This window comes from Hemitrygon akajei, chromosome 10 (genome assembly GCF_048418815.1).
Source record: "Hemitrygon akajei chromosome 10, sHemAka1.3, whole genome shotgun sequence".
NCBI lineage: Eukaryota > Metazoa > Chordata > Chondrichthyes > Myliobatiformes > Dasyatidae > Hemitrygon > Hemitrygon akajei.
In genome coordinates, this window is record NC_133133.1 from 326216 (window position 1) to 342277 (window position 16062).

The 16062-nt window shown below is 40.1% G+C and overlaps 1 protein-coding gene across 5 annotated transcripts in view; it reads left to right on the forward strand.

Moving 5' to 3' along the window:
• Positions 1-16062, forward strand: part of mospd1 (motile sperm domain containing 1) — a 112729-nt gene that overhangs the window by 43017 nt on the left and 53650 nt on the right. For all 5 annotated transcript variants that reach the window (XR_012100490.1, XM_073057733.1, XM_073057736.1 and 2 more), the window contains exons 2-3: positions 12952-13183; positions 13275-13350. Coding sequence is in view for 4 of the 5 variants with exons in the window: in XM_073057733.1 (XP_072913834.1) it covers positions 13030-13183; positions 13275-13350 (230 nt within the window). In the remaining variant the exon portion in view is untranslated. The remainder of the gene's footprint in view (positions 1-12951; positions 13184-13274; positions 13351-16062) is intronic.

Here is a 16062-nt window from a genome sequence, read left to right on the forward strand (position 1 = left end):
GAAAGCAAGGGACCGAAAAAAAAAACCTTAGTTAAGAGGAAGGTTATGAAAATACTCAATAAAAGGTCCCCAGACCTTATGGAACTTTGTATCCGAATTAAGAACTGAATAATGAATTTTTTCAAGATCTAAGCAGGACATAATATCATTAAGCCATTGAGCATGCATGGGCGGGGCAACATCCCTCCATCTAAGGAGGATTAAACATCTAGCCAGGAGAGAAGCAAAAGATAATATTCGACACTTAGTCGAACTCAGACGTAAATCTGTCTCACCCAAAAAACCGAACAAAGCAATTAAAGGGTTAGGTTCTAGGTGATGATTCAGAATACAAGATAACGTTATGAAGACGTCTTTCCAAAATTTCTCCAAGCTAGGACAAAACCAGTACATATGAATGAGAGAGGCCTCGCCCCTTTTGCATTTATCACAGAGAGGACTAATGTTAGGGTAAAATCGAGATAGTTTAGATTTAGACATATGGGCTCTATGAACAATCTTAAACTGTAAAAGGCAATGGCGAGCACAAGGGAGAGGTTGAATTAACCAATTTGAGAATCGAATCCCAAGTCTCATCAGATAAGGAGATATTTAAATCATGCTCCCAAGCCATTCTAATTTTATCCACAGGGGCACGCCGTAAGGATGCTAATTTATCATGAATAAATGATATTAAACCTTTACCTAGTGGATTAATAGAAAGAAAGAAATCCATAACATTTTTCTCAGGCATTTCAGGGAAGTTAGGAATTAAAGGATTAATAAAGTGTCTAATTTGGAGATATCTAAAAAAATGAGCATTGGGCAGATTGAACTTGGCAGAGAGCTGTTGAAAAGATGCGAAGCGATTATCAATAAAAAGATCTTCAAAATGTCTAATGCCCTTCCTATACCAATCATGGAATGCTGAATCATACGTGGTAGGTAAAAAAAGGTGATTATGTAAGATAGGGCTAGAAAAGGAAAAACCATGGAAACCATAAAACTTCCTAAACTGAGCCCATATACGCAAAGTGTGTCGAACAAGAGGATTAACAATTAATCTGGACAAACTATTAGGGAGTACAGAGCCAAGAAGTGCAGAGATAGATAAATCTTTAGTGGAACTCGAACTCCGTTGCCACCCAATTAGGGCACTCGGGTTGGCCATGGAAAAAAGACCAAAAGGTAGCACAACGTATATTGGCTGCCCAATAATATAAACGAAAGTTAGGTAAAGCCATGCCACCCTCTTTTTAAGATTTTTGGAGATAAACTTTATTAATTCTAGAGCGCTTATTCTTCCACAGGTATGACAAAATAATAGAGTCTAAGGAATCAAAAAAAGATTTAGGAATAAAAATTGGGATTGATTGAAACAAATATAAAAGTTTAGGGAGAACATACATTTTAACAACATTGATACGACCTACCAAAGACATAGATAGAGGTGACCATTGTAACAGACTCTGTTTTATAGTATATGAAAGATTGGCAAAATTTTCACGAAAGAGATCTTTAAACTTCTTTGTGACTGTAATCCCAAGATAAGTAAATTGATTATGAACTACTTTAAAAGGGAGATCACGAAATGTTAATTCTTGTGCTTCTTTATTAATTGGGAAAAGTTCGCTCTTATGTAAATTAAGTTTATAGCCAGAGAACTGGCTAAACTGATCAAGAAGTGAAAACATTGGAGGTAAGGATGTAGACGGATTTGAAAGAAAAAGTAATAAGTCATCAGCATAAAGAGAAACTCTATGCTCAACACCCCCTCTCCAAATCCCGGTCAATTCAGGACAGTTTCAAAATGCTATTGCCAAAGGTTCTATAGCCAAATCAAAGAGAAAGGGACTTAAAGGGCATCCCTGGCGGGTGCCACGTTTGAGGTTAACTAACTGGGATTTCTGAAAATTGGTCAAAACAGAGGCAGTAGGACACAAATACAGCAATTTGATCCAAGAGATAAAACTTTGACTGAAGTCAAATTTTTCTAAAACTGCAAAAAGGTAGTTCCATTCTATACGATCAAATGCTTTCTCCGCATCGAGGGAAATAACACATTCAGGAATCCCAGTTGGAGGTGAATATAAAATGTTAAATAAACGCCCAATGTTAAAAAAAGGAAGACGGTTTTTAATAAAAACCAGTTTGATCATCAGAAATAATAGAGGGAATAACAGTTTCTAATCTATAAGCCAAAACTTTGGCCAAGATTTTAACATCAACATTGAGCAAAGAAATCGGCCTATACGAGGAACACTCTGTTGGGTCTTTGCCCTTTTTTAATAAAAGAATAATAGATTCCTCATTAAAAGAGGGTGGCAATTTACCGTAATTAAACGAGTCAGATAATACTGAGAATAACTGAGGGGAAAGAAGTAAAGAGAATGATTTATAAAATTCTACGGGGAACCCATTAGGTCCAGGGGATTTCCCTGAAGACAATGCAGAAATTGCAAAAGATATTTCTTCTGATGAAATAGGTGCATTAAGTTTGGCTTTGAAATCAGAGGAAAGCGAAGGAATATTCAGATTATTTAAAAAGTGATCAACAGAGATATTGTCATTCAAAGATTCAGAGGAATAAAATCAAGAATAGAAATTTTTAAATGCGTCATTGATTTCTAAGTGATCCGATGTAAAGTCTCCATTCTCCTTCCGGATCTTTGTAATATGTTGTTTGGCTTTGGAACGTCTCAGCTGATTGGCTAGAAATTTGCCAGATTTGTTACCATGAATATAGAAGCGACTCTTACTTTCAAGAAGTTGGCGTTCGACAGGTTGAGTAGACAGAAGATTAAATTTAGTTTGAAGTTCTACAGGCTTCTTGTATAATTCAGGATTCTTAGTTTGAGCATACAGTTGATCCATTTCTTTAATCTGATTAATGAGGTCTAATCGATCTGCACAGGACTTTCTATTAAGATTTGCTGTATAGGAGATTATTTGACCCCTCAAATATGCTTTCATGGCATCCCAGACAATCTGGGATGACATTTCAGATGATGTATTGGTGTTAAAATAAAAGGTTATCTGATCCTTAATAAATTTTAGAAAATCATCATCCGATAATAAAGTCGAGTCAAAACGCCAGTGTTTATTCCTCTGAGGGAGACCAGGAAAATTCAAAGACAAAGTAATTGGGGCATGGTCAGAAATCAGTATACTCTGATAGTCACAAGAGTAGACAAATGGAATAAGTTGATTATCGAGTAAAAAGTAGTCAATTCTAGTAAAGGTATGGTGAACATGTGAAAAAAAAGAATAGTCTCTCTCAGTGGGATGAAGGAAACGCCATATATCAGAGATACCATAATTAGAGAGAAAAGAGTGAATAGCTAAGGCAGATTTAGTAAGTAGTCTAGTAACAGAGGACGATCGATCCAAATTGGGATCTAACCAACAATTGAAATCGCCACCCAATATAAGAGAGTATGAGTTTAAATCTGGTAGCGAGGAGAAAAAAACGTTCAAAAAAATTAACATCATCAAAATTGGGAGCATACAGGTTTGCTAGTACAACTTTAGTATTGTATAATTTACCAGAAACAATAATAAAACGGCCATTTGTATCAGATACCTTATTATGGAGTTCAAAAGGAATATTTGAATTAATAAGGATGGAGACCCCCCCCCCCCCCAAGCTTTGGCAGCAAAGGATGAATGAAAATGCTGACCCGCCCACTTTGACAGTAGCCGAGAATTATCAAAACTACGAATATGAGTTTCTTGAAGGAAAGCAATGTCAGCTTTGAGTTGTTTAATATGTGAGAAGACCTTCCTTCTTTTAACAGGATGATTCAATCCCTTTACATTCCAGCTCACAAATTTAAGTGAGTTAACCATTATCAATTGTTAGTGCATAGAAGGTAGCAGGCATATAGAAAATCAAGCAGTACAGTAACAGTCTGGGAGCAAAAATGTAAACATAGATCTGTAGAATCAAAACAGAGACATGTCCTGAATAACAAAGGAAAACAAAAGAAACAGTGAGTAGTGTTGGAACTGGAGAATCCTCCCCCCCCCCCCCCGCAACCCAAAATTAGACGGCTACCTAAAAAAGCAGCTAGCTCTACCAAAAAAATTAACCCAAGTATGACTTCCAGTTCTGTGTCATTAACAAAAGTTCCGTATAAATAATATAGCAAATAATAACTGTGCACTAGAAAACAGAATTATAAATAGGAACAACTTCAATAGAAGTATAAAACTTAATACAAAGAAAATCAGAAGAAAACTAAAACTAACCTACCCGTGAAAAAATTATAAAAGATTAAAAGAAAAAAAAGGAGGGAGAAAAGGGGGAAATTATAAAATTCAAAGAGAGTCCTTATCAACCATTTACAGAAAAAAAAGCAAAACTTAAACTATGAATCAACCAACAGGGAGGCCTTCAATAAAAACTCCAAACCTCCAAAACAAGTTAAAGACAATTGTAGTTCTCTATAGATAAGGTTATACAAAAATAAAATAGATTACACAGGTAAAATCTAAAAGTTCGCAGGGAAACATTAAACTTAAATTATCTATTTAGAAAAAACGCACCAAGTTCAGGGAGAGATTGACTACAGCCCTCAGAGTTTCAATAGATAATGACTGAATTATTCAAGTAAAGTCTGAGTTCGGAAAAAATAATTTTACTTCGAGAAGTACTTATCAACCATTTTAGAAGGTCAGGCCGGTTCCGAAGAAGACGAGGTGGCTGGAAGACTTCCAACAAACGCCTCAGCCTCCTTCACTGATTTAAACCACTTATAATCTCCAGTAGTAAGCGTAATTCGAAGATCGGCTGGGTTTCGGAGAGAGGGTCTGAATTCGCGATCAAAAAGCACTTTCATTACACCTTTAAACTCAGCACGCATCTTCAGAACCTGGGGGGCAAAATCCTCCACAAAACGAATGACCGTATTTTGAAAGGCAGAAGTACCTCTGCGGCGTGCCTCCATCATCAGACAGTTTTTCACCTGGTATTGATGAAAGCATAAAATAATCGGCCGTGGGCGGGAACCCAGAATTGCTCGAGGGACATAGATCCTGTGTGCCCTTTCAAGCTCAGGTGGAGTTGGAAAAAATTCTTTCCCGAAAATCTCACAGAGAAACTTGGAAAAAAATTCAACGGGAAAGCCCTTTTCGGTGGCCTCTGGCAAACCAAGAATTCGTAGATTGCAACGTCTGCTCCAATTTTCAAGATCCACCATTTTGGAAAAAAGTTTACTATTCTTCTCCTCTAGGTTGGAGCAGAGAGTTTCAAGATATTGAACACGACGTTTTAAATCTTCAGAAGTTACGTCAATGCGAGATAAATGTTCAGCATGATCATCCACTCGAGCATTAATCTGATCCAGTTTGACATTCAGCTGGTTGAAAGAAGTTCTAAATTCAGTTCTAAAATCCATTAAAGTATCTTGTCGATGTTGTTCCAGAACAGCGAGAATGTCAGCCGGCAAAGCCATAGAAGTTTCCTTTTTCCCGGTTTTAGTACTTTTGGTAGCCATTATAAGATAGATGTGTTCACAGGCAGGTAGAAGAGAACTAATAAAATGCCTAACTAAGGTTTAAGAAGGGAGACACATAGTGCAAAGGTAAGAAGAATAACGGAGCAAAAGTTCGGAGCAACTAAACAATCGCCATCTTACTGGAAGTCAGTGATGCAGCTTTGCAGAATGCTCTCCACGGTACATCTATAGAATTTTTTGAGTGTATTTGTTGACATTCCAAATCTCCTCAAACTGCTAATGAAGTATAGTCGTTGTCTTGCCTTCTTTATAGCTGCATTGATATGTTGGGACCAGGTTAAGTGTTCAGAAATCTTGACACAGGAACTTGAAACTGCTCACTCTCTCCACTTCTGATCCCTCTATGAGGATTGGTATGTGTTCCTTCGTCTTATCGACAACACTCCATTAGTTGGCATATCTCATTCCTGTACGCCCTCTCGTCTCCATCTGAGATTCTACCAGTAATGGTTGTATCATCAGTAAATTTATAGATGGTATTTGAACTAAGTCTAGCCACACAGTCATCAGTATAGAGAGAGTAGAGCAGTGAGCTAAGCACACACCCCTGAGGTGCACCAGTGTTGATCGTCAGCAAGGAGGAGATATTATCATCAATCCGCATAGATTGTGGCCTTCTGGTTAGGAAGTCGAGGATCCTATTGCAGAGGGAGGTACAGAGGCCCAGGTTCTGTAACTTGACAATCAGGATTGTGGGAATGATGGTGTAAAATGCTGAGCTATAGTTGATGAACAGCATCCTGACATAGGTGTTCGTATTGTCCAGGTGGTCTAAGGCTGTGTGAAGAGCCATTGAGATTGCATTTGCCATTGACTTATTGTGGCGATAGGCAAATTGCGATGGGTCCAGGTCCTTACTGAGGCAGGAGTTCAGTCTAGTCATGACCAGCCTCTCAAAGCATTTTATCACTGTAGATGTGAGTGATACTGGGCGATTATCATTAAGGGAGCTCACATTATTCTTCTTAGGCACTGGTATAATTGTTGCCTTTTTGAAGCAAGTGGGAACTGCTGATATCAGTGAGAGGTTGAAAATATCAAGTCACTTTTATTGTCATTTTGACCATAACTGTTGGTACAGTACATAGTAAAAATGCGACAACGTTTTTCAGGACTATGGTGCTACATGACACAATACAAAAACTAGACTGAACTACGTAAAAAACAACACAGCGAAAAAAAACACAACAACTACACTAGACTACAGACCTACCCAGGACTACATAAAGTGCACAAAACAGGGCAGGCATTACAATAAATAATAAACAGGACAATAGGGCAGTATGGTGTCAGTCTAGGCTCTGGGTATTGAGGAGTCTGATAGCTTGGGGGAAGAAATTGTTACATAGTCTGTTCATGAGAGCTTGAATGCTTCGGTGCCTTTTCCCAGACGGCAGGAAAGAGAAGAGATCATATGAGGGGTGCATGGGGTCCTTCATAATGCTGTTTGCTTTGCGGATGCAACGTGTAGTGTAAATGTCCATGATGGCGGAAAGAGAGACCCCGATGATCTTCTCAGCTGACCTCACTATCCGCTGCAGGGTCTTGCAATCCGAGATGGTGCAATTTCCGAACCAATGTCTTTGAATACTCCCGCTAGTTGGTTGGCACAAGTTTTCAGAGCCTTACCAGGTATTCCGTTGGGGCCAGGTCCACCCTCTTTAAAGGCAGTCTAACGTCGGCCAAGACAGAGATCACCGGGATCTTCACAGCTGCAGTTATATTCTCCTTTTCAAAGTGGGCGTAGAAGGTGTTGAGTTAATCTGGTAATGAAGTATTCATGCTATTGGGTTCGCTTTGTAGGAAGTAATGTCTTGCAAACTCTGCCAGAGTTGTCGTATATGTGATGTTGCCTCCAACCTCGTTCAAAATTGTCTGTTCACCCTTGAAATAGCCTTCCGCAAGTCATACCTGGTTTTCTGGTACAGACCTAAATTTATAAAAATAAATGCCAAAGTGAGTTTCTAATGAAGAAAACATGATGATATTTTCTCAATTAAATCTGTCTCCATTATAATAAGAAATGACAATTAACAACAGAGTACAGGAAGATGTCCTGAAGGAGTGAATGATTGCCTTCTGTTCTTGCAATCTTGGCACTGAGTATCTGTTTCCTCAGCTTTGCCTAAAGACACCACTCAGACTTCCTACAGGCAATGCCACAGGAAATAATCATCATTTAGTGAGTTAAAAGTTCAAGATATCCTGAAGTGGGAGGGTGAGGAGCCAGAGGTCGTGGTACATGTAGGTACCAATGACATAGGTAGGAATGGGGAAGAGGTCCTGAAACGAGAGTATAGGGAGTTAGGAAGGCAGTTAAGAAGAAGGACCGCAAAGGTAGTAATCTCGGGATTATTGCCTGTGCCACGCGACAGTGAGAGTAGGAATGGAATTAGGTGGAGGATGAATGTGTGGCTGAGGGATTGGAGCAGGGGGCAGGGATTCAAGTTTCTGGATCATTGGGACCTCTTCTGGGGCAGGCGTGACCTGTTCAAGAAGGACGGGTTACACTTGAATCCTGGGGGGACCAGTATCCTAGCGGGGAGGTTTGCTAGGGCTACAGGGCAGACTTTAAACTAGTAAGATGGGGGGGGGGGGGGGGCGGGAATCAATTTGAGGAAACTATGGGAGAGGAGGTTAGTTCACCAGTAGAGCAAGTAAGTAGACAGTGTGTGAGGGAGGAAAGGCAGGTGATGGAGAAGGGATGCGCTCAGCCCGAAGATGTAGGGGAGAAGAAAGAAAAGGATAATAAATTTGAATGCATTGTTAGGGATGAAAAGAGAGGAGGAGGTGGAGAGTATCTTAAATGTATCTATTTTAATGCTAGGAGCATTGTAAGAAAGGTGGATGAGCTTAAAGCGTGGATTGATACCTGGAATTATGATGTTGTAGCTATTAGTGAAACATGGTTGCAGGAATGGTGTGATTGGCAACTAAATATTCCTGGATTTAGTTGCTTCAGGTGTGATAGAGTAGGAGGGGCCAGAGGAGGAGGTGTTGCATTGCTTGTCCGAGAAAATCTTATGGCTGTGCTTTGGAAGGATAGATTAGAGAGCTCCTCTAGGGAGGCTATTTGGGTGGAATTGAGGAATGGGAAAGGTGTAGTAACACTGATAGGAGTGTATTATAGGCCACCTAATGGGGAGCGTGAGTTGGAAGAGCAAATGTGTAAGGAGATAGCAGATATTTGTAGTAAACACAAGGTGGTGATTGTGGGAGATTTTAATTTTCCACACATAGATTGGGAAGCTCATTCTGTAAAAGGGCTGGATGGTTTAGAGTTTGTGAAATGTGTGCAGGATAGTTTTTTGCAACAATACATAGAAGTACCGACTAGAGATGGGGCAGTGTTGGATCTCCTGTTAGGGAATGCAATAGGTCAGCTGACAGATGTATGTGTTGGGGAGCACTTCGGGTCCAGTGATCACAATAGCATTAGCTTCAATATAATTATGGAGAAGGACAGGACTGGACCTAGAGTTGAGATTTTTGATTGGAGAAAGGCTAACTTTGAGGAGATGCGAAGGGATTTAGAGAGAGTGGATTGGGTCAAGTTGTTTTATGGGAAGGATGTAATAGAGAAATGGAGGTCATTTAAGGATGAAATTATGAGGGTACAGAATCTTTATGTTCCTGTTAGGTTGAAAGGAAAGGTTAAAGGTTTGAAAGCGCCATGGTTTTCAAGGGATATTAGAAACTTGGTTCGGAAAAAGAGGGATGTCTACAATAGATATAGGCAGCATGGAGTAAAGGAATTGCTCGAGGAATATAAAGAATGTAAAAGGAATCTTAAGAAAGAGATTAGAAAAGCTAAAAGAAGATACGAGTTTGGTTTGGCAAATAAGGTGGAAGTAAATCCGAAAGGTTTCTACAGTTATATTAAAAGCAAGAGGATAGTGAGGGATAAAATTGGTCCCTTAGAGAATCAGGGTGGTCAGCTATGTGTGGAGCCGAGGGAGATGGGAGAGATTTTGAATGATTTCTTCTCTTTGGTATTCACTAAGGAGAAGGATATTGAATTGTGTAAGGTGTGGGAAACAAGTAAGGAAGTTATGGAACCTATGACAATTAAAGAGGTGGAAGTACTGACGCTTTTAAGAAATTTAAAAGTGGATAAATCTCCAGGTCTTGACAGGATATTCCCCAGGACCTTGAGGGAAGTTTGTGTAGAGATAGCAGGAGCTCTGACGGAGATCTTTCAGATGTGCCGGAGGATTGGCGTATTGCTCATGTGGTTCCATTGTTTAAAAAGGGTTCTAGAAGTAAGCCTAGCAATTATAGACCTGTCAGTTTGACATCAGTGGTGGGTAAATTAATGGAAAGTATTCTTAGAGATAGTATTTATAATTATCTGGATAGACAGGATCTGATTAGGAGTAGCCAGCATGGATTTGTGCGTGGAAGGTCATGTTTGACAAACCTTATTGAATTTTTTGAAGAAGTTACGAGGAATGTTGACGAGGGTAAGGTAGTGGTTGTAGTCTATATGGACTTCAGCAAGGCCTTTGACAAAGTTCCACATGGAAGGTTAGTTAAGAAGGTTCAGTCGTTCGGTATTAATGCTGGAGCAATAAAATGGATTCAACAGTGGCTAGATGGGAGATGCCAGAGAGTAGTGGTGGATAATTGTTTATTGGGATGGAGGCCGGTGACTAGCGGGGTGCCTCAGGGATCTGTTTTGGGCCCAATGTTGTTTGTAATATACATAAATGATCTGGATGATGGGGTGGTAAATTGGATTAGTAAGTATGCCGATGATACTAAGGTAGGAGGTAGGAGGTGTTGTGGATAATGAGGTGGGTTTTCAAAGCTTGCAGGGAGATTTATGCCGGTTAGAAGAATGGGCTGAACGTTGGCAGATGGAGTTTAATGCTGAGAAGTGTGAGGTTCTACATTTTGGCAGGAATAATCCAAATAGAACATACAGGGTAAATGGTAGGGCATTGAGGTATGCAGTGGAACAGAGAGATCTAGGAATAACAGTGCATAGTTCCCTGAAGGTGGAGTCTCATGTAGATAGAGTGGTGAAGAAGGCTTTTGGAACGCTGGCCTTTATAAATCAGAGCATTGAGTACAGAAGTTGGGATGTAATGTTAAAATTGTACAAGGCATTGGTAAGGCCAAATTTGGAATATTGTGTACAGTTCTGGTCACCGAATTATAGGAAAGATATCAATAAATTAGAGAGAGTGCAGAGATGATTTACTAGGATGTTACCTGGGTTTCAGCACTTAAGTTACAGAGAAAGGTTGAACAAGTTAGGTCTCTATTCATTGGAGCGTAGAAGGTTGAGGGGGGATTTGATCGAGGTATTTAAAATTTTGAGAGGGATAGATAGAGTTGACATGAATAGGCTGTTTCCATTGAGAGTAGGGGAGATTCAAACGAGAGGACATGATTTGAGAGTTAGGGGGCAAAAGTTTAAGGGAAACATGAGGGGGTATTTCTTTACTCAGAGAGTGATAGCTGTGTGGAATGAGCTTCCTGTAGAAGTAGTAGAGGCCAGTTCAGTTGTGTCATTTAAGGTAAAATTGGATAGGTATATGGACAGGAAAGGAGTGGAGGGTTATGGACTGAGTGCGGGTAGGTGGGACTAGGTGAGATTAAGAGTTCGGCACGGACTAGGAGGGCAGAGATGGCCTGTTTCCGTGCTGTGATTGTTATATGGTTAAAGATGTGCATGATCTACAGGTTGAGATGGAGATAGGGACCTCAATGTTCAGTGAGACCAGTTGCAGCCATATTGGCTCAGCTACAACAATGAAGGAAATGTACTTATCTAATGGCCACATCTTTGATTTTTCTGTGACTGGAAAACACTTCAATCCGCTCCAGTTTACCTTCCAGAGCAATAGGACTACAGCAGGTGTCACTTCATTAGCTCTTCTCTCAACCCTGGGACATCTGGACAGGAAAGATGCATACATCAGGATGCTCTTCATTGTCTACAGCTCAGCATTTAATGCCATCTTCTCCTCAAAACTAATCAATAAGGTTCGAGACTTTGGCCTCAATACCTCCTTATACAATTGGATCCTCAATTTCCTCACTTGCAGACTTCAGTCAGTTTGGATTGGCAACAACATCTCCATGATCTCCATCAGCACTGGTGCACCACAAGGCTGTGTACTTATCCCACTGCTCTATTTGCTTTACACTTATGACTATCTGGCTAAGCACAGCTCCAAAGCCGTATTCAAGTTTGCTGTCAACACCACTGTCATAGTCCAAATCAAAGGTCATGATGGGTCAGCATATAGGAGGAGATTGAAAATCTGGCTGAGTGCTGCCATAACAATGACCTCTTACTCAATGTCAGCAAGACCAAGGAGCTGAATATTGACTTTAGGAGAAGAAAACTAGAGATCCATGAGCCCATCCTCATTGGAGGATCAGAGGTGGAGAGGGTCAGCAACTTTAAATTCCTCAGTGTTTTCATTTTGGAGGACCTGTCTTGGGCCCAACACACAAGTGCAATTGCGAAGAAAGTACGGTAGTATCCCTTCTTCCTGAGAAGTTTGTGAAGATACGGCATGACATCTAAAACTTTGACAAACAGCCTGGTATGGAAGCACCAATGTTCTTGAATGAAAAATTCTACAAAAAGTAATGGATACAGCCCAGTCCATCCCCACAGGATAAAGCCCTCCTCACCTTTGAGCACATCTACCAAAGTGTTGTTGCAGGAAAGCAGCATCCATCATCAGGGACCCCACTACTGAGGACATGCTCTCTCGTGCCATCAGGAAGAAAGTACAGGAGCCTCAGGACTCACACCACCAGTATCAGAAACAGGGATATCTTCACTCAATTTCTTAACCCATCATTGAAATGTTCCTACAACCAATGGTCTTAGTTTCAAGGATTCTTTATTGGTCAGGGCATGAAGACATATGAGGGGAAGTCAAGAGAATGGGGCTGAGAGGAAATCGGATCAGCAATGATAAAATGGCGGAGCAGATTCGATGGGCCAAATGGCTTAATTCTGCTCCTATATAGTAAAGACATGGACATTTCATTTCATGTTCTTTATTTATGTATCTATCTATCTATATATCTGTCTGTCTGTTTATTTATTTATGTGTGTATCTGCATTTTTTTGTCTTTTGCACACTGGTTGAATGCCCAAGTTGGTGGGGTCTTTCATTGATTCTATTATGGTTGTTATTCTATTATGGATTTATTGAGTAAGAAAATGAATATCAGAGTTGTATCTGGTGACATATATGTACTTCGAACCTTGAAAAAACTTGATATTAACATGGGGAGTTTAGTAGGTCTGAAGGAGAAATCTTTTTCCTTAAGAATAATCAGATCTTTCAGTTTAATTTCATTATAATTCTTATAAAAAGCTGCATCAAGTGACAGGAAATTTATCAATATTTCCACAAAGCAATCTTAAAATAAACTTCTCTGAATTTACATCTGTAAAACCTTTCTTTTTCATTGATAGGCCTTCAGGATGCTCGGAGGACTGTGAAAAGTGTGGCGTGTTTTGTTGGGGTTTAAGTGAGTAAAAGAAACAGTGCCAATGCAGCAATACAGGCAGCAGCCAGAATCACTGGAAGGAAATCTTCCTGTCTTTGTATTCCCAACAGAACTGGTATTTTATGCCGAAGATCAGTCAACACACAAACAGGTGTTGACACTTTACAATCCTTATGAGTTTGCATTAAAATTTAAAGGTATATCTGCACCAACTTAAGGGTTTATACTGAACAACATTTGGTTGCAAGGCTGCTTGAATATACTAACACTTTCTCTCTGTGGCTTTAGTTCTGTGCACTGCTCCAAACAAATACGTGGTTGTTGATGCTGCCGGTGCAGTGAAGCCTCAGTGCTGCGTTGACATGTAAGTACGAAGAGTTCCTCATGTTAAACCAGCATTTTATTTAATTTATTTTTATTTTAGCTGCTCAGGGATCTGTCTGCTGTTCGTAGCATATAGAAACATAGAAATTCTACAGCACGATACAGGCCCTTTAGCCCACAATGCTGTGCCATATGGGTTACCCATAGGCCTCTAATTTTCTAAGCTTCATTGTGGTAGTGGTAGTTATTACATTTGGATGGCTGTGGCACAGGAGCTGAGGCTTAATGGCAGAGTTAGATGCAATAAAAAATATTTGATGATGTCTTACTCGTGTTCCTGGGAGCACATCACCTCAGTCAGTGCTGTGTCGCCTCAGCCCAGCAGCCCGTTTATTGCATCACAATGTTGGTCTGGAATTATTTCTGCATCTCCTTTTTCTCCATTTGTTCTGTTTTAGCATCTGAAATAGAATCCTCAAATTGAAAGAGCAAATCAGTAAATGTGAAATGAGTTTCCTATAAGACTAGAAAACATAGGAGAAGAGTTAGGCCACTTGGCACATCAAGTCTGCTCCAACATTACATCATGTTGATTTATTACCCTGTCAACCCCATTCTTCTACCTTCACTCTGTAACCTTTGAGGTCCCAATGAATCAAGAACCTTCAACCTCCGCTTTTAAATACACCCACTACCTAGCCTCCACAGCCACCTGAGGCAATGAATTCCACAGATTCAACACCCTCTGGCTAAGAAATTCCTCATCTCTGTTCTAAATGTACGTCTGTCTATTCTGAGGCTGCACTCTGGTCTTAGACATCCTCTCCATGTCCACGCTGTCTTAGCCTTTCAATATTTAGTAGATTTCAGTGAGATCCCCCTTATTCTTCTAAACTCCAGTGTGCCATCAAAGGCTCCTCATAGGAGTTTGAAGAGATTTGGTTTGTCAACAAATACACTCAAAAACTTAAATGGTTGTACCGTGGAGAGCATTCTGACAGGCCGCATCACTGTCTGGTATGGAGGGGCTACTGCACGGGACTGAAAGAAGCTGCAGAAGGTTGTAAATCTAGTCAGCTCCATCTTGGGTACTAGCCTACAAAGTACCCAGAACATCTTTAGGGAGTGGTGTCTCAGAAAGGCAGTGTCCATTATTAAGGACCTCCAGCATACAGGGCATGCCCTTTTCTTATTGTTACCATCAGGTAGGAATTACAGAAGCCTGAAGGCACACACTCAGTGATTCAGGAACAGCTTCTTCCCCTTTGCCATCTGATTCCTAAATGGACATTGAATCTTTGGACACTACCTCACTCTTTTTTAATATACAGTATTTCTGTTTTTGCACATTTTTAAAAAAATCTATTCAATATATGTAATTGTTTTACTTGTTTATTTATTATTGTTTATTTTATTATTATTATATTTTCTTGCGAGATTATGTATTGCATTGAACTGCTGCTGATAAGTTAACAAATTTCACGTCACATGCTGGTGATAATAAACCTGATTCTGATTCATATGTTAACCTGTTATTTCTGGAATCATTCTCACGAGCCTCATCTAGACCTTCTCCACTGCCAGCTTACCTCATCAATTCCATCACCAAATCATTAACGTATAATGTAAAAAGGATCGGTCCCAATACAGACCCCTGTGAAACACCAGTACTCACCAGCAGCTGACCAGAAAAGGCTCCCTTTATTCCCACTCTTTGCCTCCTGCCAATCAGCCACTGCTTTAATCATGCCTATAATACCATGGGCTAGTAGCTTTGTTAAGCAGCCCCATGTGTTGCACCTTGTCAAAAGCCTTCTGAAAATCCAAGTACGCAACATCAACTGATTCTCCTTTGTCTATCCTGCTTGTTATTTCTTCAAAGAATTCCAACAGATTTGTCAGGCAAGATTTTCCCTGGAGTATACACCATTTGGTCCAGGTGACTTATCTACTTTCAGACCTTTCATTTTCCCAAGAATCTTCTCTCTAGCTATGATAACTTCACACACTTCATGACCACTGACACCTGGAACTTCCACCATACTGCTAGTGTCTCCATAGTAAGGACTGACACTAAGTACGTATTCAGTTTGTTCACCATCTCCTTTCCCCCGTTACTTCCCCTCAGACATCATTTTCCAGCAGTGCAATATCCACTCTTGCCTCTCTTTTACACTTTATGTATCTGATGGAACTTTTGGTATCCTCTTTAATATTATTGGCTAGCTTAGTTTTGTATTCCATCTTTACCTTCTTAATGACTTTTTTAGTTGCCTTCTGTTGGTATTTGAAAGCTTTCTAATCCTCTAATTTTTGCTCTATTCTATGTCCTCTCTTTGGCTTTTATGTTGGCTTTGACTTCTCTTGTTAGCCACAGTTTTGTCAGCTTGCCTTTAGAATACTTCTGCCTCTTTGCTTTGTATATATCCTGTGGCTTTCAAATTGTTTCCAGAAATTCCAGTCATTGCTGCTCTGCTGTCATCCCTGCCAGTGTTCTTTTCCAATCAATTCTGGCCAATTCCTCTCTGATGCTTCTCCCACCCCCCATCCTCATCACATTCTACAGGGGTTGCATTGAGAGCATCCTGAGCAGCTGCATCACTGTCTGGTTCAGAAATTGCACCATCTCGGATCGCAAGACCCTGCAGAGGATAGTGAAGTCAGCTGAGAAGGTCATCAGGGTCTGTCTTCCTACCATTACGGACATTTACACCACACGCTGCATCTGCAAAGCAAACAGCATCATGAAGCA